This window comes from Cupressus sempervirens, chromosome 9 (genome assembly GCF_028749045.1).
Source record: "Cupressus sempervirens isolate cs-2001-9-10 chromosome 9, ASM2874904v1, whole genome shotgun sequence".
In the NCBI taxonomy this organism is placed as follows: Eukaryota; Viridiplantae; Streptophyta; class Pinopsida; order Cupressales; family Cupressaceae; genus Cupressus; species Cupressus sempervirens.
In genome coordinates this window covers 777,483,860-777,511,177 of record NC_143126.1, presented here as the reverse complement: position 1 = coordinate 777,511,177, position 27,318 = coordinate 777,483,860, and the positions used below count along the sequence as shown (strand labels likewise).

The window sequence follows — 27,318 nt, the reverse complement described above, 5'->3', positions numbered from 1 at the left end:
TCAGCTGAGAACCAACACTCACCAACTTCGTTGTGAGACCGAGCGTTGGAAGAGGCCAAAGGAGGCTTGGGAAGAGAAAATTTGCAAATTCTGCAATTTTGGGAAAGTAAAAACCGAACAACACTTTATTTTAGAATGTGAGGCCTACAAAGATAACAAAGATAAATTTGCGGATACTTTATGTGAGAGTTCTTGCCATAATCTATTCAACGAAGAGTACATTGAGCAATTGGGTGGACTCATCATCATCCTACACAAGAAGCGAATAGTGCTACTTAAATCTGCTTGAGTTGTCTTACTGTCCCATAGACTATTTTTAGCTTCGAAGATGTTAAATTTTTATATATCTATCTATCTATCTATAGGCATCCCCATTGACGAGTTCGGACCCTGCCCAAAAGAAAATATATATGACGGGCTTCTACTTGTTTGGTCGTCCCTCGATTGTCTGACGTGGAAGACTTGTATTTATTGTCGTTGTTGATTATTTGAAACCAACAGTTGAACTGTCAGCATATGTTTTTATTTTCAACAGAGGGGTATATAATTCTTGAAACACAAAACAAATCTAAATTCCCTTCTGAGCGCATACCGGATACAAAAATCACATTTTGTCTCATGTTCCTGTTAGGGCAAACAAAATCCCGCCTACCTACCGTAACGTTACGATGGTAAGGCTTTCAAAATGGCCATAACGTTTGAAAGTTCGCTGAGCAGATGACCATTCGCTGAGAAAATCACAATTAATAGAAATACAGAGAGATTGAAAAGGCCACCATCTGACATAATGGCATCTACAGCAATCTGTCGGAATCGCATCTCTGTAATGTTGAAATTAGGCCTCTTTGGGATTCGGTCACGGACCTATTTGTCTACAAGAAACATTTTCAGCTGGTTAGTTTATCTTTAGCTCTCTCTCTCTCTCTCTAGTTTATTTTTGGTATAATAGTTATCTCAATTCGTCGCTGTCTTTGATTTTGTATGCTTGCAATTTGCGAAGATTGAAATTGATTTTTCATTGGATTAATTGTATCAAACATGGATCTCGTTCCATTGCTCAACATCCCATTCATTTTCCTATAATGTGTAAGACTTTCCGAATTTCCTACTGACGAACCCTTTAGGCTTAGCATGTTCCCTTATGTATCTGATGCTCATTCCAGTTTTTCTCTATTAAATTGGCTCAATAAATGCCGTATTTATCACAAGATTGTCAATCATGATGAATTAGATCGCATGAACATTATGCAATATTGAGCATTTGAAGAACTCAAAATTAGGCTCCTCATGGGATCAGTCCTTGCAATCCCTGACATGAAATTGGGAATGATGTATCCCATTTCAGAATCGATGTGTTACTCCTGCTGTTAAGTTTTCAAACCAGAATAATATAAATGCAATACGCAGGAAACCAGAAAAACATATGAAGAGATGACATAATTATTTACCCTGGGTTAACCCGCCTACTCGAGGGAAAAAGACAGCCATACGCAAATGGACGATCCTTTATTGAAAGATTAAAAATGAATACAAAGCTTCACAAGCTTGCTCTGAAAATGAATCTTTCAGAAAGACTGTTAACTCTTATCAGTCAACAATAAACCTTACGCAGATTGAAAATAGCCTGCTTAGCATCCGATAATAGCAACAGCACAATATGAATCTCACAGATTATAATATGTAGCTCCCCGATCATATACCAAACCAATTACAATAATAAGCAAAGATCAGCAGACACCGAGATAAAACAGAGAGATGCCAAATACCAAGAGCAGACTCAATAATAGCTCTTCAATTATCACCTTGATCCAAACCTTCACACTTGAATGATCATATATAAACATTTTGTCTCTGCATGAACGAGATATTGCCCAGAAGGATTAATAACACTTGCTAGACAAAGAATCACTGCTGGTGGCATACTAAATACTCGACAGCAGTTACAAGAAGCTGTTCCTTCTCAACAGTCACGATTACGCTTTCCTTTACTAGCACTCCAGCATGGAACAATAAATATTGATAATAAAGAAGGGGATCACATAGGTGAGAATGATGTCTCACATAGCTATAAAACACTAACACCTGGAAGATGGACAGCTTAATTGTATGTCACTTAAAACAATCTGGGATTTCTTCCAAAGACACATAACCTATGAGAAAAGGGCTATCAGTATTGAATTGGTCTTCAATCACTTCTTGTAAAACAGTGCTCAATACTTGAGAAGACAGACACTATGAGTTGGGTTGCACAGTATATTATACTTTCAAAACTGATGCTTGTGTACAAATCCAGTTAACAAGGACAACAGGTTGAAGGCTTATATCTGTTTGACAAACTTCTTTACAAGCTTTGCCACATATGAGTTCTGTGTGACACGTTTACTGGTAGGCATGTTATTCTAACGTAGCAGGTTATTTTGTAGTAACTAAAATTTTGTATGCATTTAAGCTAACTTTCTATGGGCTACAAATGCTTGAAGAAATAGAGGCTTAAATCAAGTTGTATTCTGTGTAATATTTTGGAACCAGTTTCCTAGAAATTGTGTGTATCCTCTTGATTTTTAGTCTCAACTAGATGATGTGAATGTTTTTCCCTAGTTGACCGAACACCGACATAACTGTATCCGTTATAGTTCACTGTTTCCTAAAGACAATTCTTCTACCATACAAAAAGACCATCAACGCACCTGAAATGATTAAACGCCTCATCCAACAGGTTTGGATGCTCCCCGAGTTAACTCTTGCCATTGTTTTTATTGAGATCCAAGGTTTGCTATTTACTTTTCCAAGCTTAAAGAAAAGGTTATATGTAATATGTATATCTGTATAGATCAACGACGTGTGTTCTCAGTCTGATGGAAAAATTGAAATGGTTAGTCCTATCTGAGCCCAGCTATTGGAAATTGTACAATAGTGGGAATGAATGATAACTTGGTTTTCATAAAAAATGCTGACAAAATGGCTATCCACAAATCTACAAGACATAGGGCATTCCAAACATCTTATAGGTTTCAACTCGGGGCACCTCTTTGTGATGACCCCAGTTGTAATAAACATTGATAAACTTATCTAAATGATTTTAATAAAATAGTTGCAATAAAATAAAATAATTGTCATTTACTAATGAATTGATATAATACATATTAAGAAATTAAATAATTAATTAATGATCAATTAACCATTAATTACTAAGGAATAAATGATCAATCAATATACATACATTTCATAAGTAACTCAATTATTAAGTAAAATATTTAACCATAAATATGGAAAAATAATAACAAATGAAAATCTTAAATACACTTAACTATTTACTCCTAAATTAGTGACGTCACCGTTCAGGAACTTGTACTATAAGTATGAGTTGCAGATAGGAAGAAAGGCACACAGACAAATATCATTAAAAACAAGAAATAAGAAAGACATGGCACCGTGAAAGAAAATATAACAAAGGCAAGTTCAGGGCCAAACATTATCATAGGCAGGATTAATACCAACTATAAAATACTCCTCTCAGCCCGAATTCATGTCCACTTAAAATGGACCCACCACAATAAAGGAGTATTAATGACAGTTTATAAAAAGGAAATGGCCACCTTACGTACCATGACCAATATTCAAGGTGGACTTTATGCAGTAAAATACCACCAAGAAGGAAGTGATGTGGGCGATCACTTTAAAGACCCCTCTATAGACACTTACGTAGTGGAGAGTAGGGACCTATATATATAGATATATATATGATGAAGTCAATCTACTAGGTATGTTAAGAAACTTATAATTAAGTGAATATTTAAAATATAACTAATTCCTTATAAAATCAAATGTTCATATTGTTGATTTGGGAATATGATGAACCTTATATTTAGTATAAATAGCTATTGAGAATGACCTCTAATAACCTCCAATATCATGATAATGGGCAATAATATAAGAAAGAATTAAATTTTAATATTATTATTATTTTATTTTAAGAGGAAGACTAATTTGTAATTAAGGAGAGGCTTGATTAAATTCCAACCAATAGGTTATTCCCATTAGAGGGTGGGTGTCAGCATTAGTGTTTTGTAAATCTTTGTGAAATAGACTTGGACTTGTAAGCTTTGCGGGAACATCTATTGAGAATTGGTGTTTAAGCAACTTGATTACATCTGAAGTCCCCTTCTTAAACCTTAAGATATACTCTAACATTATCATTATCTAACTAAGTATAGTGTTACTAAGTAGTGGCTTGTACAAATCCAATCTAGTGGATCTTATCCCCAAAGAAGGTGGGGGATCAACGTCTCGTAAATCTTTGTGAAATGGGCTTGGCCTTGTAAACTTTGAGGGAGTCGTCCATAGATGGTGTCTAGGCAACTTGGATAACATCTATACAACATCATTTGATAGCTAAATTAACCAATATGAACATTTTGATTGATTAAATAATCATCACTTACAACTTTGTGAATCTTTTGATTTGTTGATCCTAAATGGCCTCCCTTGCTTCCTGGGCTTTGAGCTGTTCACTTGTTGGCCCTACTATAGGGGTGCGAGTGTGGTTGAGAACGCTCTTGCGCTGACCTCTTTTATCCCCTTTGTTAGCTGCTTCATCGTCACCTGCCTCCCTTTGGCCAACCACTCCATCCTCAGCCTCGTTGTCGACTTCACCCCCCCACCCTCACCCTCCCTGCTCCATCCCGTGCTCTTGCTCTCGAGCCCCCTTACCACTTTCCGCTTCTCTAAGTGCGACTGCTACTTCTTCACTGTCCTTCTCAAATGACTTCTCCCCCTAGACTGCTTTTCAGATTCCTCGCAGGATTTGTCCTCGTCTGACCTTTTGGCTGCTGGTATTTGGGAGTCCGCTCTCGTCTCCATCCCCCACCACACTTCTCCCTCCCCTCTTAGCCTCGTTATACGGAAATCTTGTCCCATGAACCAATGGTATGATGATGATTGCAAGTCTTTCCATTGCTCGCTGTGTATTTCCTTTGCTGCTCATTCCCCCTCCTATACTTAGTTGCATTCTTTGTACCACTACCTTCTTTGTCACAAGAAGCGGTTGTTCGTGGCTTCTCAGTGTAGATCCCTTTGTGACACGCTCGCTCGTGACCTGAAAGCCTTTTGGTCTACCATGTTCCCCGTCCTCTACCCTCCCTTATCCTCCACCCTTGAGTGGCACTCTCTGGTGTCCCATACCTCCACTCTTTACGATATCCTTGGCCAACTGCCCATTCACCACCCCCTCGTCTCCACCCCCTTCCATGCCATCTTTTTACTCCCTCCTCCATTTGCAAGGCTGTCAAATTCATGAGATGTAGTAGAGTCGCCAATGAAGAAGGATTTCAGAAAGAGCTTTCTAAGCTTAGTATTCTGATTTTGTGCTCCTTCTGGAGCTCTTCAACATAGTGGTTTGCATTGGGTTCCTTAATTTATGGTTGAGACAGGTGATTTATCCGATCTACAAGTCTGGGTTGATTTCATACCTCAATAGTTAGAAGACCATTATGATTGGGCATACCTTTGCCAAGCTCTATGCCACAGTCCTAAATACTATTCTTTCCAGAGAGCTTGTCAGGGGACAGTGTCAGGCTAGAGGGCAGGTTGAGTTTTGCACCAACTTCTAGACTATGGATCACATATTGACACTGTGGACTATTATTGAGGAGGCTTAGCATTGCATTGCGAAACTCTAATGCTGTTTTATAGACTTTTGTAAGGCTTTTGACTCTTTTCCTTGAGGGGCCCTTTTCTAGAGGCTAAGAGACATTGGTATTTTAGATATTCTTTTGACAATGATTTTGAGACTTTATGAGACAATGGTTGGCAGATTTAGGACTCCTGAGAGTTTCTTTGATTTGATTTAGAGCACCATTGGGGAGAAGCAAGGCTACCCTCTCTCCCCCACTTTATTCGGTATCTATATTGATGAGCTTGAGGCCTTCCTCTGTGAGGCTTCCCTCCTTGGTGATGGTTTTTACTTACACCAGGTTCTGATCTCCATTCTCCTCTTTGCTTATGATGTGGTTCTTTTAGCCTCCTCTACGAAGGGGCTCCAAAAGCTTATTGATGGGTTGGCCTCTTTTTGTGATTGACGTCATCTTGTTGTGAACCTGAGCAAAACTCAGATTATGGTCTTCAATTGTCTGAAGACGTCGCATCTTTACTTTAGCTTCTAGGATCAGGTGGTCGAGATTGTCTCCTTGTACACTAATCTTGGGGTCAAGTTCTCTTGTCCCTGCTTTAGTATTAGGCCTGCCAACCTGCCCAGGTTTGTGAAGGGGATGGGTTGCCTCGCCCTTCTAAAGAGACAGCGCTTCCGGCATCACTTTCAGGACACTGAGTCCAAGTTATCTCTTTTGGACTCATTGGTACCGAAAGTTTTATACGGCTTTGTGGTTTGGGGACCTTTTCTTCTTGTTTCACATTGGACCTTGGTCAAGTGGGTCCAAACCCTTCTCCTTCGTTGGATTATCAGATGTCATCGATACACTTAGCACAATATTATTTTGGCCGAGTTCGAGGCTTACCCTTTCAGGCTTAGTAGCACCATCTTCAATTCAATTTGGTTCATTCACCGCCTTAGGGGCTTTGTAGACTTCGCAGACAATCGTCACAGATACTCTTACCTCGTATACTGCTCATTAATTGATATTGCTAGCTTTGATTTGATGACCAGGCCTCGTTGTTGGTATACCCAGGCCGCTACCTTATTGAGCTCAATTAAGAATGACATTGATTGTTTCCTAACTTACTAGTTCTCATTGGATGCTCCCGCCCATCTCCTCCCCTTGCAAAAGGAGTTGAATGGGCATGTAAAATTGACATATAGAGATGGTACATCACCACGACTTGGATTAACCCTCTTGGGGGTCTGCACACGCGGATGACCTTCTATTTGAGCACTTTCTAGAGACTCGTGACAAGATTATTATGGGTCCCTTCTACTTGAGATGGTGCTGGAGTCATGCCCTCCACATTTCTCTAGGGTTTGTTAGAGTCAGTTCCCACTGGCTTCGATGCCAAACGGATCACCATTTGACCAGAGATGACCGGATTTTCTGCCTTTGCACTTTGTCCAAGATAGAGATTGAGATTCATTTCATCTTTAGGTGCCCCATATACTCTGAGATTAGAGGTAGGTTCCATTGTTTATTCAAAGAATGTAGATCCCTTTCAGCCTTTTTCAATTATTCCGACTAGCAATGTTTAGCACTATACCTCTGGGAAACTTCATAGCTCTGTGACCACACTTTACAACTCATGTTTCCTTAGAGCCAGGCCTCAGATCAGCTCATCGCTGCCTTTTTCCCGCCCATGTCCCCCTTTAGGGGCATGAAGCGGCCATTTGTTACACCCATCTCCAAGCATATCAGATTTGTTAGACCTCGTTGTGGATTCACCCAACAGCGACACCCTAGACCGAGTGTTACTCAGAGATGGGCCCGGAGCCCGGTTGCCCTAGGCCTTATCCTTCAGTGCTGGATTTCTTTTTACCGAGAAAGGATATCTAGTCCTCTCATGTGTTGTTATTCCCTTTCTTTTCTTTCTTGCTCGCCCTTTCCTGAATACTGTTTCATGCTCCTGTTGGGTTGGTTTTCTTCCTTGTTGTGATCTTCTAATCCCTTGGAACCTTTGTTTGTCTCTTGTTGGACATTAATATCATTATCTTGTCTCATCTAATCTATAATAATGGACCTTAAAAGGGGACATTGCACTTTTTACTTTGCTTTTCCCATCCATATAGTTCCACAAACTAGTGTATAAGCAAAGGAATTGGACAAAGTGAAGTTGAGTAGCTTTTGACATGCTAACAATAGAAATGCATGGATTTTATGGTTCCACACTATACACTTTTCCGATTGGTGCAGGGTTTGGTTACATTCGCAAAAATAGTGATATAAAGCTTGCCATTTTAAGAATAATTCATTGTAAAATGTTCCTTGCAGCATACCTAATTTGATAATTGTTGACACATTTGTCCTATATCTTCCTCAAGTTTTCCACCTTTGCTCAAGCCTTTTGCAGCTCAAACTCATTAGATTTGGATCTTGCACATTGATTTCAAAGAGAAGGATGATTTGATTGAAACCATCTTTACTTTCACTTGTCATAACGATTATCAGCTGCTTGAAGTTGTGAAGGAGGAGCAATATGCAAATAAATCTCAGGGATGTGCTTCTCTGTCTTTCAGTGTCTAGTTTCTTCAAGAGGCCACTCATGCAGTGGATACTATGACTTTTAAAGAATGAGCAAATGATTTAAGTATGCTTGTGTGCCTTGCTATCCCATGCTTAGTCCGAGGACAATAGGGTTGGATTCATAGCTCCAAAAGAACTCCTTTTATGATTCATGACTTAGCATCATTACAGCTTTGTAGTTTTCAATTTTTTCAACACTTGCAAAGAACATATGAAGTGCAACTCATTTGTCTTAGCTCTATGGGTCCAACAAGATATCATTGAGTCACTAAAGGAGCACACATTTTTGTTGATGTTTGTAGCTGTAGGAGATATCTTGAATACTTGTATCGTACTCTTTCATATAGACGTGTTTGGAATATGAAAAGACATGCAACATGCGAAGAGACATGCGTTTGGAAATATGAAGAGACTTGCATTTGAAAAATAAAGAGACTTTCACTTATGATATGAAGAGTCTCTCAATTCAAGATATATATGATTGCTTTGTGTGATGAGTGACATATTGAGTTACAAGCATTGCACTTAGACCTCAATTATTTAATAAAAGAGATATATTTTTTGGTGTGACTAGGTTTTTCCCCCCAAGTTGGAAGGTTTTTCCAGGATAAATTGTTGTCTTTTTGTTTCTTTGTGTTCTTTATTTTATTTGTTGTTGTTTATCCCTATTGTTGGGCAAATCATTAACATGGTATTAGAGCTAGGTTAGATAACAACAGCTAAAGGAGTTTCACTTGATTATTATGTTTAGATGTTCTTTTTAATTTTATAATTTGCCTAGGGAATTCGCATTGGCTGGATACTTTTAGAGACAAAAACTTTTAAAGGATTTAACAAGAAAGTGGGATAAAAATCTGGTACTTCTTCAAGTGGTAGATTTGTGACAAAGTCTACAATAGTGCTAAATCTTTAAAAAATTCAAAGTCTGTTTTGAAAAATTAAGAGATATATTTCTTGTTTGGAAATTAAAATACCTAGATCTGAAATTGTCAGTTTGGTAGTAAGAATGTATGAAACAAAGATTCAATATGACTCTTCAATATTGGTGATTGATTTTATTATTCCGACTTGTGATTAGTATTGGCAGAGTATATTTCAATTAAGGTTCTCAACTGATAAAATTAATATTGTAATGTGAAGTTTGTAATTCACAGTATAGTAAAGATTTACGATTGCCTCGAGTAAAGATCAATGTCGGGAGTTACATGTGTGAAGTGCTACCATGAATATATTTCTTTTCCTCTTTTCCGGTGGTGACACCTTGCATTCTAAACTATCTTCTATATGGCCATTCTTTCTGAATGATGTATTTAGGGCTTTGAGTAGTTGTGAATTAAGCCCTAGTGTTAAGGGGGAAATCTGAATCAAGGATATTAAACTCTTAAGTTCATAACCTCACACAACTCAAAGAGGGAGTCAAGGGAATTGATCCTTTCAATCCCAATTTTAAAGGACTAGATCTAGAAATATTAGTTCTAGCCAAGTGAGAAAAGAGCACCCATGCAAGCTTAATCTAGTGGGGTACAATAGGGGAAAAAATACAAAAGTCCTTGAGATCCCTATGAGATAATGAAAGCTAGGGCTAGATATGTAAAGGAAATGAGTAGATATGCTGAAATGACAAAGAAGGTAGAAGACAAACCTTTTAGATCTGACTTTATGCTTCTTGTGATGCTCAAAACTAATAAATAATGCTGAACTTGGGCTTGAAATGCTGAAATCTACAAAACCGATAAATTGTTCGGTGATCTGATAGTCGTGACTTCTGTCGATAGGGCTAACCTTGTGCGACCTTGAATTCAAGGGTGACCTCTTCGACATTGTAAAATTGAGTGCAACACTGATTTTGATTTTGTAGTTTCGAAAAAAGCCAATAAAGCAATGCGAATCTGCAACTTGTTCGCCAATCCTAGATCCATAACCTGCAATAAAAAAAGGGTTGTTGTTGACGGGGGCAACTTGGTGAAATCTAGTTTAAGAATTAACCTTGAATCGAAATAATTGAATTGTAGAAGTGTAAACTAAATTTACAAATTTACCTTAGAACGTAGGAACTCTCGAATCAAATGCAGTGTGCTTACCTCACTAATTGATTTGGATCAAGAAGATGAAGATGATTGGATGTAGAAGATGCAACAAAGGATCTTGAATGGATTGAAGGAGATCTTCAAGATAAACTTTTTCAATTGCTTGATGCTTGAAACCTTGATCCTCGATGGAGGAATTGCTTGAATGATGCTTGAAGATTTAAATGCTTGAGTGCTATTGCGTAAGAGTGCTTGATCATAGAATGCTTTAGATGTGAACTTGATGGATTAGAATTGGAGCAAATTGAGGAGTTTATAAAGGGCTCATAATTGACTAACTCCCACAGTCCGATCCATCTAGGACCTGAGCAATGGACCCAAGATAGGGCCCAAATAGGGACATTGCATCCCTAATTGGCTCATCAGGGGCGCAATATGTCCCTGATTGGATAGGATCGCATTGTGTCCATGTCAACTAGGGCCCAAAAACTCCAGGATTCCTTTGGGATCCTGAAATAGGTTGCGAATCCCATAAATTAGGTACAAAAATCAAGATATAACTATTTTGGAGTGGATAAGAGATTTTGAGTGATTGGATGAAGGAAAGTGAAGATTTAGGGGATTAGATTCTACCTTGAGCTTTACGCCATGAAATAGGAGCTTTAAAGAGGATCAATTAGGTCTTACCCCAAATCCATTTAGCATAAAGGAGAAGAAAAGGGAAGAAAGGAGAGATGAAATGAGATGGTGATCTCATATTAAATACATGCTAAACCATCATTAAATTGAAGTGCTTCCAATTTAAGATGGTGCATCTAGCCATAATTTGGTGGTGTCATGAATAGCTTGTCTGAGATGGACCCATTATTGTGGCAGAGACTTTGTAAGATTGCGACACAATCTAAACAATTGGCTATCATTTAAGGGCGACCAACAATTTGTTGCAGGAGCTCAATGCTTGGCCTTAGTTGTGCTTGGCTGTGAAGATTGATGCAGTTATTGCCTCAACATTTCTGTAAAGGAAATTATATTTGAAAACCGTTGAGAATCAATTCTAATAGGAGTCATTATTCCATCAATGAGGTTGTGGGTTCTAATCTGATTGATTCTCTACAAAGTTGAATGAAATGATGCTTAAACTTGTGTGTCGGTTGGTAGAAATTCGCTTTGAATCTATATAGCTTTTAAGCCATGGTTGTTGTGTTGGTCTTCTTTGTGCATGTCCATCTAGGCATTGAGGACAGGAGCCATGTTTTGTATGTTTGGATCATGCATCTTCTATCTTCTTTTCGTGAAGTTTATAAACTTTGTTCCTCATATCCAATTGAAATATCATGTCACTGGAATGGACATGATAAAATGACCAAGGAGGCGTTACCTTTGTGATTCTCTTGTGGTTACAATTAATGAAGTTGTTTTTATAGGCATGTTTGGTGAGGGACTTGTGGGAGTCAAATTCTTTTGCATATTCTTTGGAAAATTGATTGAAGATGACAATGACCAAAATGAACGATATATTTTACAAATGTTGTTTGCATTAGGTTCCTTGCCCTTGGAATGTTCTATTTAATACAAGGAATGAAGGTAAAATAGTAAACGCAATTGTTGTGTGTTGGCTCACACTGTCATAGAGGTTCATGCAAAGAGTTGATCTCTCTCCCCCTCTCTTGCATATTAAGCATTCTAATCAATGTGTTGTTCCCTTGAGCTAATATATCAGTCAACATAGGTGTTTTTTATGAGTCTCTATCCATGATTTCCTTGCAATTGAAACCATGTGTCTTTTCTCTATAATCACAATTTTTCAATTTGTTATAAAATCATTACAAACTATTTGGTTGACTATATATTTATCTTAGTCGTTTTATATTTGTGGCTAATTATGTTTTGTTTGGCGCATGGATACATTGTTCCCTTGAGTATCTAATTGGGAATGTGATTTTCGAGAAGAGAATTGTGAAGTTTTGAACCTTGCTTTTGGAGAAAATACTACAAGATATCAGTGATAGTGTGAACAGAGCTATTGGTATTCAACCATTGAGGCCTTGGATGTGGAGGAGATAGTGAAGGTAGGCGGGAAAAGAAAGATTCAAAGGGGCTATTGCTAATCAATGTTTTGTATGTCTCAAATCTGTTGTTGTGAATGCTGCAAAGTGTTCTGTTGTCAAGCACATTATTTTCACCTTGACCGTATTGAATCTGAATCCATTGCAAAGGGGATAATTCAGTGCCCAAATTTGCAGGGATAAGGATTTTTTATCATACTCTTGAATATTGTTTATGAATTTTATGTAGTTAATTTATGCTATAATATTGAGAACTATGAATCATGTATATATTTAGCATTGATCTGCATTAGTTTGATATTTTTTACTACTTCTAATCTCTCATAAAATGCTTCCAAGACAGATCGAGAAGCACTAGGATGATGAGAGATTACGTGTAAAGTTAGGCAAGCTGTTAAAAATGTACATGAAGACATTGCTTGCAGCCACAGGACAAAATTTGTGTCACATAACTTCATTATCAAGGAAGATTCTCTTTTGTTTGTCATTTTGATTTGTTTCTTTGAAGAGGAAGAAACGAGATTCAAAGGGAGCATGAGAGACACATGGTGTAATGTCCCCATTTTTGCCGTTATTAGAGTTTGACAGATTAGCCTATTATTGTGATCCTCATAGGTTAATTATTGTAGATAGAGGGTCTTTTGAGGCAGTGGCTTGGCTTGGGATGGTCTTATCTTTTCCACAACTCAGTAAGTTACAGGTTGGTCTTTGTTTGGCTCAGATCAGACTTCATTTGGGCTTAGTTTTGTGTACTTACTATTTGTGGTAAGTTATGTGTTGATTGAGATGGACCCTTTCTATTTTTGGAAAGTGCATTTGGTCACATGGAGAAATATTAGGAGTGACTCCTATTTCAGACGACATATTTAAGTGATGAGTATTTTGGGAGTTATAATATTTTTAGTGGCAAAATTATTATTAAATCATTAAATGACTTATTATGAGGTTATAATTTAACTTCATAATATTACTTGAGTTGAGGGTTGAGCCATCATTGGAAGGGGCCATTTAATTCATTAATATTATGCCTAAGCCAAGTATTAAATGTTGCCAAAAGAGTTAAGTTGGAAAGTTTCAAGAGTTGAGTTCTTTTGGGAAACTTTTTGAAGTATAAGGGTTTGGAGCTAAGAAGTGCTTTGTAATTCACAGCTGAGGTATTGTGAATTAGTTTCTGAGAGAAATTTTGAATCACTGCTGTTGTATAGTGATTTAATTCTGAAATTGGTTGAATCTCCTTACTGTTTAATCTGTGGCTGGGAGATGCTGTTGTGTTCGAAAAATCTGAGATTGGTATTTGGAGTTTGGAGTCTTCCTCCTATTTTTTGTTGTTACAAAGGAGTCCGTTTGCAAATGGGCAACCATATTTGGACGAGGTGCTGGTTTAATTTCTGCCAGTATAATCTACAGTTGGGCATTATTTTATTACTGTTTTTGGAGGGGGATTGGGCTGTGTGAAGCCCTGCTCGTGGCTGTTAAGATACCACTTGGGCGTCATCGTTGAGGCTAGCAAATCGAGCCTGCATTTTTAGTGGTCTTGCATTTTTAGTGGTCTTACATATTTTGCAAACGGACTGTTCCCTAGCAGATTACAGGTTCTAATTACAATTGTCATTGCCACATTATTGTCTCATAACTACTACAAATTAATACTGAAATTGCTCCTTATTTCAATGTTAGCATATAAGTACGAATCGTTAAATATAGATATTTCAGTATGAATATCCAGTAAGAGAGGGTTTGTGAAGAGGGTTTTGAATATTACTTGTGCAATTAACTATTGCAAATCGTCCAATAAGGGGTAGATGCAAGGTTCTCAATATTAAGTAACATTTCTAGATTCTTATAGCAAAAACAATTTTGTTATTTCTTGGAAATAAGGAACAGATTTAGTTGCAGCATTGCGAGGGTTGTCAAATGTGTTTGGGTTAGCTTGCCAAGTGGTTGACAAAATGTCAAACTTCTAATTAGTTAAAAATTGATGAGTTATAGCCAGTTGGGGTTTTTACACGTGGAGAATGCTAAGTCTATTATAGAGGATCAACAAGCTCAAGTAGCAACGTGACTGCAAAAGGTCCTTGTTTGCTGAAGCATTGAAGTCTTTTGTAATTTATTGTTTTAATTTAGTTTTGAGAATGCAGCCCTTGCTGACAAGGCGTCTCAAAATTCAGTTGTTCTTATTATGTACGATAATGAGTTCTTCTTTGAGAGGGAGAAGTTCGAGGCACAATCGTTTGTTAATGTGTTCTCTTTGAGGGAGAAGTTTGAGGTGCAATCCTTTTTTAATGAGTTCTCTGCAAGAGAAGTTCGAGGTGAAATCCCTTGCTAATGAGTTCTTCTCTGTGAAAGAAGTTTGAGGTGAAATCCCTTGCTCCATCCTCTATGAGTAGACATGGTGGATCCACCCTGTTCGAGTAGGCATGGTGGAGATGTATTTTTCTCTGGGAAAAGCTTGGGGTGAAACCCCTTGTTCCACCCTCTGCAAGTAGGTATGGTAGATCCACTCTTTGCCAATAGGCATTGTGGATCTACCCTTTGCAAGTAGGCATGAGACTCCATGACTTAGTTTTTCTATTTCTTCACACTTTGGGAGTAGCCATGGTGAATATCATGCTGATATGACAATACCATGTTGAGAAAATATGTGATGTAGCTTTGTTGTTGACACATGAGCATAGCCATTGTGTTTGTCAAGATGTTATGAAATCTGTAGATGATATCTACTTTGCTAAGAGGGAGTGTTGATGTTTGCAGCTGGAGGATATATCTTGATTACTTGCATGGTGCTCTTTCATATACCTTGTGTTTGGAAATATGAAAAGACGGGTTAATTATTATAGGATCTCTGATAGAAAGATGCAGATATCTTCCTCTTACTTTTCTGATTATAAACTGCAAGATAATGATATAGTATTAGCTGAATAATATATATGTTCTCTGAATTCTGAATTTGATTACAATTCAAAATAGTGATGATTTATTCTATCTGATTCTTAATGTCAAAATCAACTGTATATGCATCGGGTGGTTATTGTATTCTGAATATGGTTATCGCTGAAGGAGGAGAGCATTGCTGTTTTATTGATATTCTTCATCAATCAGCAATTTCATAATATAGGGAAGTAAGAAAACATGTCCCCACATGACTCTACGTGGCCAAAAGCCACCTAGGGTCATGGCCCTATGTGTTCATGAACTAATTATTATTGTGACCGCCAATTGGTTTAGCAAACCAATATAAACAACATTTGTTAGCAATTGTAAACTCCAAGGTTAAGTATAGATATATTATTAGTAAACACATAACAATGATACATATATAACACTACCATAACATGTATTATGATCTCCGGCACTTCGGATCAACAAACATAGTGATCATAATACTTTTGTTATCAACGACTTCTGGCGTATCTGGAACAATGGCATGATAGGCCTATCATTAGTAAGATTGTCACCTTACAATGATTACATTCTGAATATATATGTCTATAAAAGATCATCATCTTTCATTACATATCTGATGCAACTATTCAATTAGAAGCATAAATACACATATAAAAAATGAAACTCAAATTCAAGATTTTAAATTTTACAATTTGATCATACCATGTTTTTCCAGAAATATTCCAATTTGACCTTGGCAAGAGGTTTGGTAAGAACATCCGCTGTTTGCTCATTTGTACTTATGCACTCCAATTTGATAACATTTCAATCTACCATATCCCTAATATAATGATAAGGTATCTCAATATGCTTAGATCGATTGTGGAAACTGGATTTGCTGAAAGCTTGATGCAACTTGGATTATCGTGGTGAATGATAGTTGACTTCAAAGGTTTCTTGAATGACCCAACTAGCAACTTTTGTAACCATGCTGCTTCTTTGGCTTCCATGGATGAGGCTATATATTCTGCTTCAGTAGAGCTTAAGGCAGTTGAAGATTGTTTCCTGCTAAACCAAGAGATCATTGTAGATCCAAGACTGAAACATCCTGTAGTACTCTTCTTGCATCCAGTAGAGCTGCCGACACAGTCAGAATCTGAATATTCATGAAGATTGATTTCAACTTGATCATATTTGAGTCCCATACTAACTGAACCTCTTAGTTATCGTAAGATGTGCTTAGCTGCCATAAGATGTATCTTCTTTGGTTCACACATGAATTGACTTAGTGTATTAGTTGCATAACAAATATTAGGACGTGTATTAACCAAGTACATTAGTGATCCGATGATCTGCCTGTAGTGAGTAGGATCATTAGGTTTAGATTCAAATTTCTCATTCTTCAGTTTTTGTAAGTTAGCTTCCATAGGAATAGTAATTGATTTACAATCCATCATTCGAAACTTAGTCAAAATATCAACATTGTATTTTCCTTGATATAAGAAGATGTAGTTCTCTTTTTGCCAGACTTCTAGACCTAGGAAGTAATGAAGAAGTTGTATGTCTTTCATATCAAATTCTGCTGTTAGTTCGTGTTTGCATTTAGCTATAAGATGTTGTTCACTTGTTATTAGCAAGTCATCAACATACAATACAAGAATAATCATATCATCTCCATTTATTTTGAAGTATGTATTAGGATCAACTTCATTCTTGGAATACCCTAATTTTGTGAGGTAGCTGTATATTCTTTCATACCATGCCCTAGGAGCTTGTTTAAGGCCATATAGTGCTTTATTTAATTTACACGCCTGAGAGTTTTTTTGTCATGAGTGATAAATCCTTTTGGTTGATCAATATATACTTCTTCAATTTCACTATTTAGGAATGCTGTTTTGACATCCATTTGATGTATCTTCCATCCTTTGGATATTGCAATTGCTATGATAGTTCTAATAGATGTGTACCGGGCGATTGGAGCAAATCTTTCTTCATAATCAATTCCTTCCTTCAGTGAGAATCCATGAGCCACAAATCTGGCTTTGTATTTTTCAATATTGCTGTTAGGTGCATGCTAGATTTTGTAGAGCCATTTAGAAGAGACAATTGATTTGTTCTTTGGTCTGGGTACAACATCCCACACATCATTTTTTAGTATTGATTGATATTCTTCAATCATTGCATCTTTCCATGATCTGCTTGATAAGGCTTCTTCAACATTTGAAGGCTTTGTTTTGATGAGTTCAGAGAGAAGTGCTACATAGCATGATCGATTCCTTGTTCTCTTTCTTTCTCTGACTACTTCATCAGGTTCTATATGATTTTCTTCTATCATTTTTCTAGCCCACAGTGGTCTATTTTTGTTGGAGTTTTTAGTATTCTCTAAATTTGGAATAATAGTTGTAGTATGTTTAGTATCATTCTCCCTCTCATTCTCTACTAAATGATCCTCATCTAATTTAGAAGTAGGTTTTGTGTATGTTTCATCAATGTTCTTTGAAAGATTAAAGGCAATGTCTTCTTCGAATTTTACATCTCTACTGACTTCGATGGTTCTTTGACCAGGACAAAGATCAGGTAACCTATGGTTGATTCACTATATCCGATGAGTGTACTCTTCTTTCTAGATGGTTCTAATTTTGTTCTCTTTTCTTTAGGAATATGTATATAAATAGGACACCCAAATATTCTTAGGTGACTTAAGTCTGGTTTGATGCCTATAAATACTTCTTCAAGAGTTGTATTTTCCGATATTGAGTGACGACATCTATTTTGAATATAAATCACAGTATTAAAAGCTCCAGCCCAAAAAGAGGTGTGAAGATTTTGGTCATGCATCATAGCTCTGACTGATTCAATAATGGCTTTGTTTTTTCATTTTGCAACTCCATTCTATTGAGGGTTACATTGTACAAAAAACTCCCTCTAAATCCTAACAGCAATGCAAAAATCTTTGAGGATTTCAGAGATATATTCACTTCCATTATCTGATCTTTGGGTTTTGATTTTCTATTGAGACTAGTTTTCAACTAGGGCTTTGAATTCTTTGAATTTAGATAATACTTCAATTGATTCCTTTGTTTTAAGGAAGTAGATCCAAATTCTCCTAGAATAGTCATCTATAAAAATCACATAATAGAGACATCCATTTAGGGAAGGTACAAACATGGGACCACATAGATCAGTATGAATAAGTTCAAGTACAAAATTTGATTTGTGTACACTTTTAGGAAAGGATTTCTTTGTGTTTTTGCCTAGGGCACATCCTTTGCAAATGCCGAAATAATCAGGTTTGAGACTAGGTAACTCTTTTACAACTTTTCCTATCGATGATAAAGCACGAAAATGAAGGTGACCTAGTCTTCTATGCTAAATTTCATTTGTGTTTGATGTTTCATGATTTAGAGCTAAATTTTGTTGGTTACAAAGTTTATATAAACTTCCATCTCTAAATCCAATAGATATAGCTTTCTTGATGTTTGAATTCTTTGGCCAAGATAGAACTTTGTTTTCTTTGTTGGGTGGATATTTTGCAATCGACAGTTTTGGGTAAAAATCCAGTCGCAAAATAGGATGACCAGCCATAGCGTATGAGACAAAGTCTCTCCTACCTTAAAGGGAAGGCTCCCCCTTCTCACTATTCCTTGGATCAACTCAAGGTAAGCAAGAAATTGAGAGATTTATGAACAGGGTATTACTATTATCCTTTCTTCTTAACTTTCAAGAAAGGATCCACTTATTCGTAAGGTGAATAATGGGCAAGGTGAATCTCTAATTACACTTTTATCATGAGCAGGAAACAGTGATACTGATAAATTTTAACTAACTCAAAGGCTAGCCTAAACGTACTAGTTTGGCTTTAAGTCTTGTTGTACTTCTATATGATAAAATCTCTACAATTAGGGCACAAAGACTCCTAAAAGTAAGAACAATCTAACTATTTTGCGAATCAAGATGAAAATACAAGCTACAGACAAAGCTTCTAGCTATGAATTTTCACAATTGCTCCTGGTCAAAGCTTGGGCTTCAATTGTTTCTTAACTCTTTTCTATCAATCACAAAATACAATATCAATAACAAAAGATAGTACGAATCAAAGATAACTTGAATGAATTATAGACAAAGCTTACAATTCATACAAACAACAATTTCAATTAAACAAAGTTAAGTCTCAAATGCTCCTTTGTATTCACTTTCTCTCAAAATAGTGCTACACAAACAAAGTTCTGCTGGCACATTTTCTCCAGAGCTCTCTAGCATAAAGATAATGATGATTTTACAATAAGGGAGGCACTCCTTTATATAGGCAAAGAAGTTGAGAAAAAAGGGGAGGAAAAAGTGGGAGCAACTCAACCAATTTTGACCAAGTCTAACTACAGAAACTAAAGGGTTACATGCAACTACACATGCAACTCGCATTACATCTTTTGCATACATGCAATTCGCATTACATGCAATTACACTTTTTTATGTAATGCATTCTAAACAACTATGAAATAGAAATTACACAACAATCTTAAAGATTGCTTCTTAATGCCTTGAATTTCACAATGACGTCATGCACTGTAGGAAGATCAGCAATATCCATAGTCTTTGATATGGCTTCGATTCTCACTGAATTTTCATATGCTGATTGCACAACTTTGGAATTTGTTGTTGTATTATCTAACAAGTGTTTTGCTAAGGATTTGTACAAAACGAACTTGTTCATTGTGTGCGAACCAAAATCTTCGGAATCTACATTAGCATTGATCTTGATTGTATATTCTGAATTCACTCTTTCTGTTGCCAAAAGATTACCAAGATTATCAGTAACATAGCATCCCAATTGCTCTAAATCACAAATAAGGCTTGTTTCAACTGCTTGATAATCTTTAAGAGCCACTTGCAATTTTGTGATCAACTTTCTTAAGGTCTCTTCCTTGTAACCAATGAGTCTTTGAAATCTGAAAAACATTTCACATGACGGAAGAACGTCACATGAGACCATAGCATTCAGAGCAAACTTAATCATTTCATCCCAATCCTCAAGTATTTCCTTTAGGTTATCTGCCTCTTGAGTCAGAGAAGAAATTAAGCTTAGTTCCATTCTATTCATCTCTTTAACATGCCTTAGAACTGCAAGTGTTTCTGTGATGGCTTGAACTCCTTCAACAATGATTTCCTGTATCCAGGACTTAACAGCTTCAATCAACCTTCTCTCTATAGATGTTTGTGATGCAACAACAACATTTTGAGAAGATTGCTTCTGAATGACCTCATTCAAATGAGCTATTTCCTATTTTAACTGATTCTTCTTTTCCCAAAGCTTATGATTGCTTTTTGATACATTTGCCAATGCATCATGAGCATTTTGTAAAGAATTCAAATGAGATTGCTTTCCAACTTCAATCTTAGTAAATTTATAATCAAAGCTAGTGAGTTCTTGAACAAGTTTATCGACTAAGGGCTCAGCAACCTCAGCATACTTGGTTTTGTCAAAATCAACCAAAATTCTATAAACAATCATGTCCTTTAGAGATTTGGATTTAGTCTTCTTCACAGGTTGATTGTCAGGAGGAACCACCTTCCTTCTCTTCGTTGTTATTCTACTCAACCATGCAGGTAGGCTGAAACTTTCATTTGTAGAAGCAGGCATAGTGGAGACCATTGGCATTGATCCAGATTGTATATCTATAGTGACTGAACAGGATTTAGTTTGCACTGCTGTAGGCATAGGAACATGTTGTGAAGATTCTGTCATGAAAAGTTCAAATCCTGTCAAAGATGTATCAAGTTGGGAAACTTGACCACTAGTAAGAGTTGGAAAAACTTCAAACACATTTGCGAAGTGTTCAAACTGATCATGTGCAGGAACATGTGGAGCAACAGATGAAATCGGAAGAGCCATGGTGTTAACTTCCGAGACTAGAATGGAGTGAGTGAAAACAGTAGAAAATGAATCTACATCATCATCAACCTCATGGAAAAAGGGCTCTTCACGTGGAGAAGACGTGCAAGCTCGTGTAGGCTTGGGAGGATATATGATTCTAATTTCTCCTTCTTCATCTGAATTTTCTTTCTTGGATTTTGTTTCCAATTCTTCTTCTGATTCTGTCACTGATTCTTGAATTGTTTTAGGAACTTGGGATGATTTAGTTCCTTTTCCGCCCTTTAATTTGAATTTGAGAATATTCTTGACATTTAAAGATGAAGCACCATCTTTCCCTGTAATTTCTAGTTGTGACTTCCTGCCAGGAGGACCAAAACTTCCACAATCCAGACCCATCTTAGGATTTACTCTTTTTAGGCCTTTACTCTTCAACCACTTGTTAGTGTTTGCGAAGATGGATTGAAACCTATCCATAATAAATGTACTTTTTTTTTGTTGCCATTGAATAGGAAAAGGGCACATTTTATCAAAACCGGCTTGATGAAATTTTGGATTAAGAATGTCGCCATCATCTTCAACTTGGAAATCTAGAGGAATTTTCAACATATTAAGATTGATTATTTGTTGCAAGGTTAACCTGCAATAATCCATCTTCATAATATCAAGCTTTGTTCTCATGTCAATCCAAATATCTTCAATGCGATGAACATGAGTATAGGGCCTCTTTATCTGAGAGTTTATCTCTCGATAATCAAAATCAAATTTAGCTTTGAACCTCTTCAGTGTAATCAATTGCAACTCTGCTTCCATATTCTTTGCTTTAGGCACAAAAACAATTGAATAATTGCCAATAGTTAAAGGTCTAGCTGAGGTGATGCCAAATCTGGGCCTATGTGACGCATGCTAATCATTCTGCACGTCCATGAGTTGTCTGGCTAACTCCATTAGAATGATTCGATCTGTAGCATACCTAGGTAAGGTATACGGTTCTCCTTTGAAATATCCAACTCTCAAGTATGTGAAAGTAGGAAATTGAAGAAAAATGCAGCCGTATTGGTTTACTTTTTCCCATGCTGCATCAGATACTCTTTTCATACATAGTTGTTTGTCGAATAGACACCTATAATGTCCAAACAAGGCATCTTGGACTCTTTTGTAATGGTATTTACTGTTAGCCAAAGTGATTTGGTCATAGTATTCCCAAACAAGTACTTGAAGACGATCACCTTTGGTAGAGAGACTCAAAAAAGACCCCATGGCAGTAGCAATGTAAACTAGATATGAATTCATGTAAAAAGGTACTAATGTTCCTACATTGCATATCTGTTGATAGATCGAAGTACTGATAAGCTCTCTCCAAAAGATGTGTTCTTTGTTCTCTATGATTTGAAATATAAATTTGTACATCCATGGCTCGAAATCGGAAGAATCCTTAAGACCACATATCCTGCTGAGAAGGATAATGAGATCCTTGTATTCTTATTTAAAATTTGACCGATGAAGAGTCTTTGGCCATCTGGAAATTTTTTTTCTCTTCTTGTCTAACTAGTAAAGGTTGACATACTTTTGATAATTGTCTTTTTGCTCATTCCAACAGGCCAATGATGATCCTTTGATCAAGTCAACACATTTTGATTTTTGAGGAACTTTGAAGATTTGTTCAATCACTTCAGGATCAAGGCTAATGATATCCTTACTTTCAGCATCTTTAATATTTCTTGTCTTTGGAGTGAAGTGTCGAGCACATCCGTAGACAAAATCAGGTTCTATGGCTACCATGGGAAATGTAGAAACCAAATGGATGTTGCTTCTTTTAATACGTTTCATCTCATGTGTAGCTGGAGCTTCAATCCTTTGTAGAAAATCAGCTACATCTAGGTGACCAATCTTGGTGTCTAGCACATTATCAAGAACAGATGTAACTGAAGAAGGAACTGCATGTGCCAATTCTTTGTCATATTGGTATTTCATCTTGCCCTTGGATTTGGAAGGTGAGGACATTTCTTGTGCTTGTACTGCAACACAAAAATCCCAAAACACAAATACATCATCAGAAGGAATTTCCATGCAAGTGAAATCCGGAGCAGAAATGAAGATTCGAAAAGGAGTGACTTTCGAAGAGAAAGCATATGCATATGCAATGGAATGAAAAGTGAAATAAAATGAACGGAATGTGGAATGAAATGAAATGAAAGTGTGGATATGGAAAAATAAATGAAATGGAATGGAATGAAAATGTGCGAAGGTGAAACGCATGGGAATGCGTGCAAAGTGAAAGTTGTTGATTTCAAAAGTGACTTAAAATTTTCAAGGCTTTATTGAATGAAACATGCATATATGTAAATGCAATATGTAATGGAAAGTGGAAAGTGAAATGAGATGTAAGTGCAAATGAAAGGTACACTTTACGTGTATATGCGGATGCGGATGAAGGGTAACATGTAAAATATGTTATGAGGTGGAAACATATATGGAAACATGTACTTATTCATGTAAGTGCGTATGTGTATATGAAAATGGAAATGAAGCAATGGAGGTGAGATAATGAATTATATAGTCACTTTTGGAGAAAGAAAGAAGTCAAAGTACACAGAAAGCGAAAATGACATCTTTTTGACTTTTCAAAATATGACTTGATCAAATCGGACCTTTTGGATGCAATTACACATAAGGCATTTCGTGTAATCGTGTTGTGCGAATGGAAGTGAAAAATGAGATGGATGAAAATGGAAACGAAAAATGGGATTACACACGTGTGCGGATGGCGAATGAAGTGAAAAACATGTAATCGCATTTGTCGGATGGAATGTGAGATATAATGACATGGAAACGGAATATGAAAAATGAATAATACTTTCGCATGTAATGAAGGAAAAACAAGTTTTTGGGAAAAAACTTGCAATTTCTCCAAATGGAGAAAAATCGGCAAACAAACACACAAAACCAAAATAAAAGAAAAAAAATACCTTTAAAAACAACTCAAAACATGCCAAGATGCAATGCATTCCAAAGATGAAATTCGAATTTGGAACTTGGGGAAGAACCAAAGACATCAAAATCAAGAAGAAATTCATATTTAAAGGAAAAATGCACATTCTAAGGCAAAGATTTTAACAAATGGCATACATTCAACGATTTCATGCATAAAATCAGCAAGGATAAGTATGAATTAAAATGCAAGAAAGAAGAGGTCCACTTACATGAAAAATATGTGCCAAAAATGAAGGAAAATATGCTTTGTTTGAAATCTTCTTCTAAAATCTTCAAAATTTGAATTATGAAGGGCAGCAAATAAGGAGATTAGTCATAGTTCTGAGAATTGCATTGAAATCGCGTGAATCGCCGATTCAGCGATCGGATTCATGCACATTGATTTATTTGGTGTCGGAAATCGTGATCGGTGATTTCATCGCCTGAATTGACAGTATCGGCGATTCACTCCAAAGATCGCTAAAATCGGTCACGTGAATCGGTGTGAATCAGCTGGCAGCAACAAGCATGTTTAGTTGGAAATAATAAAAAAATCACTTCTTTTTTTTGCTTTCTTTTTTACCTTTTCTCTTTGTTATAACCCTAAAGGGCTTTCTAATTGTTAAGCATGAGTAGAAGAGAGGAAAAGTGAGAGAGAAGAAGAGAAAAGAGAACCATAGGTTTAAAAAAAAAAAAAAAGGACGACAAATAAAAAATGTTTAGAATGCATAATGGACGATGCTCAAGGGAAGGGAAAGACATAATCAGGTATTAAAACATCAGTGGTTCCCAGAAAGAGTGTGGGATCAGAAGAAAACCACAAAAATACTATGTTTTGTGCAGTTTTGTGTGAGTTTCAGAGTGCTAATTTGGTCTTGGCGGCGGGGGCGTTGCCCCTCGACCCCGCCCTGTATCGCGATAGGGAGCGTGACTGGGGTGCTGCCCTAGGACCCCGCGGGGGTGCTGCCCTTCGACCCCGCTGGGGGTGTTGCCCCCCTAGACCCCCAGTCGCTATGGTTATCAATCGTGGGAAGTCTAACCAGTTGATGAGGCTCGAAGTTGTTGCAGGCATGGAGTGTTTGTGGTGGAGAGAAGAACAGAGCAAGCCTTTTGAGAGGGGTGATACACTTTGAAGCACTTGGAGTAGGTGTTGGATGTGAAGCTGTCTTATAATAACTATGGCAACTGTCTTATAAAAACTCTTTACCCCATGCCGTAAACACAAACTTCCATGTTTATGTATGTTAAGTTTTAATTTCTATTTGATGATGTTATAGTGTGTTTAAGTTATATTCAATAAAGGGTGCATGAAATAAGTCTTAAATTGTTAAAATCTCTACATTTAAAGGGTTTTTTCAAATTTGCCGATTCATCGCCGATTCACCGACAATTCATCCCCAATTCACAATTCGATTCGGCTGTGTCGATTCCGATACGATTCCTATTCTCGTTACTTTGAGATTAGTTAGCAAAATTCCAAAACGTGCCCTAGATTAGCTCCTCCTTGCAACGTTTTAAAGATTGCATGTTCTTGGGACGTTTTTGCCAAAACAAGCAAAAAACGTGATCTTCCAAGTAAAACGTTTTGATGATTTAACACCAAAATAATGATCCTTACGCAATGTAATCACCTAATGAGGTAAAAACGACTTGATTCCATACAAAAACGTGATCAAACTTGGCAGATTTATGGAGTTTTATGCAAACTCGTGCCCTAGATTGGGAGTTTCAAACACGTTTTTAAGTGCAATAAATTGATTTTTGATGAGGGCATAATGATCACCTCTCCAAAACGTTTTGAATGCAACTGATTTCATCCAAATCCATGGAGGAAATCAAAAGTTATGATCAAAATAGGAGGTTTTTGGAGCAAGAACATGTTTTCTTCACATAATAGGATATTTTTATGTTCATTACATATTTTAAAACATGTTGGAAGACAAAATAAGACCTTTTAGAGTCCATTGCATGTTTTAAAATATGTCTTGAGATATAATCTCACTTTTTGAGACTCATTGCTTATTTTAAAATGTGTAAGACTCTAAAATCTCACTTTTTGTAGTCACTTACATATTTTAAAATGTCTCACCTTTTTGATGCACAAGCATAAAAACTCAAACTTTTACTGTCATTGCATCAAAAAGGTCCACTTTTACAAGCATTTGATGTAATGACATGTAAAAAAGTCCTGAAAATGAGTTTTTATATGCATTAGCATAAAAAGTTTCCACTTTTCATAGTTTTTTATATGCATATGCACATAAAATGTCCAGTTTAAGGCTATTTTGTTATGTATTTCACTTATTTTTATAAAAATGTCAACAATTTGGGTCAAAAATAATATTTATGCATCATATTAATCAATATAATTCATAAACATTAAGTTAAAGTGACATTTATATAAGTATTTGATTTAAAAAGTAACTATATAGTTCTATAGTCACTTTAAGTGAAAAATTAAAAAGTAACTCAACTTAAAATTATAACATAAAGTGCACTATAGTCACGTTAAGTTATAAATTTAAATGAAAAGTAATTTCAAAACATAACAAAAAGTGAGTAAATGTTATATTTTTGAAAAGATGAATGTCAAAATGAAAATATAACATCATTTTTAAAAATTTGTACTGTTGCACCTAAAATGTCCACTTTTGAGGCACTAAAATGACCATATCTCTTGACTGACAACTCCGATTGACCCCTAAGTTAGACCGAATCGAAGAGGAAATCAAAGGGCATGACATGAACAAATCCAAAGGACCAAAAACAAGCAAACAAAAACTCAAAATCAAAGAACGGATTGTGAAGGCTTCAAAAATCAAGCAAAGACTTGACAGAAAGCAAAACAAAAACCACTTGATGAAGGCCTTCAATAAATCAATTTGATATTCGAATTGAAATGAATTGATTGATCAACACTAAGTAATTGAATATCAAATTCAAGTTTAGAGAAACACGAAACTAGTTTGAAAAAGTTTTGTGTTGTTATCTGCATTTTGTGGTGACAAAATGCAGGACAACATTCTTGAAAGGTGATTCTGTACCCTTGATCAGCAAGATCGAAGATAGATACCAAAATTCTTTTTATACCAGGTACAAATAAAACATTTTTAAGTTGGAGAGTAATACTCAAATTTAGTTGAATTAAACATGATCCAATACCTTTAACTGGGTGTGTAGAGTTGTCTCCAATTGTTATTTCTTCAGAGGAGTATCCTTCAAAGCTTTCAAATTTATCTCTAAAGCTTGTGATATGATGTGATGCTCTGCTGTCTATAATCCAAGTATTTTCGTTTGAGTTTAATTCACTAGGCAGT

The 27,318-nt window shown here is 36.3% G+C and overlaps 1 protein-coding gene across 1 annotated transcript in view; it reads left to right on the top strand.

The window, feature by feature from the left end:
• The first annotated feature begins 496 nt into the window (after positions 1-496).
• The window catches only part of LTA3 (Dihydrolipoamide acetyltransferase, long form protein), a 199,400-nt gene continuing 172,578 nt past the window's right edge, over positions 497-27,318 (top strand). Inside the window, exon 1 of the mRNA XM_089802031.1 lies at positions 497-894. Within this exon, the coding sequence (XP_089658157.1) occupies positions 788-894 (107 nt within the window). The 5' untranslated portion in view covers positions 497-787. The remainder of the gene's footprint in view (positions 895-27,318) is intronic.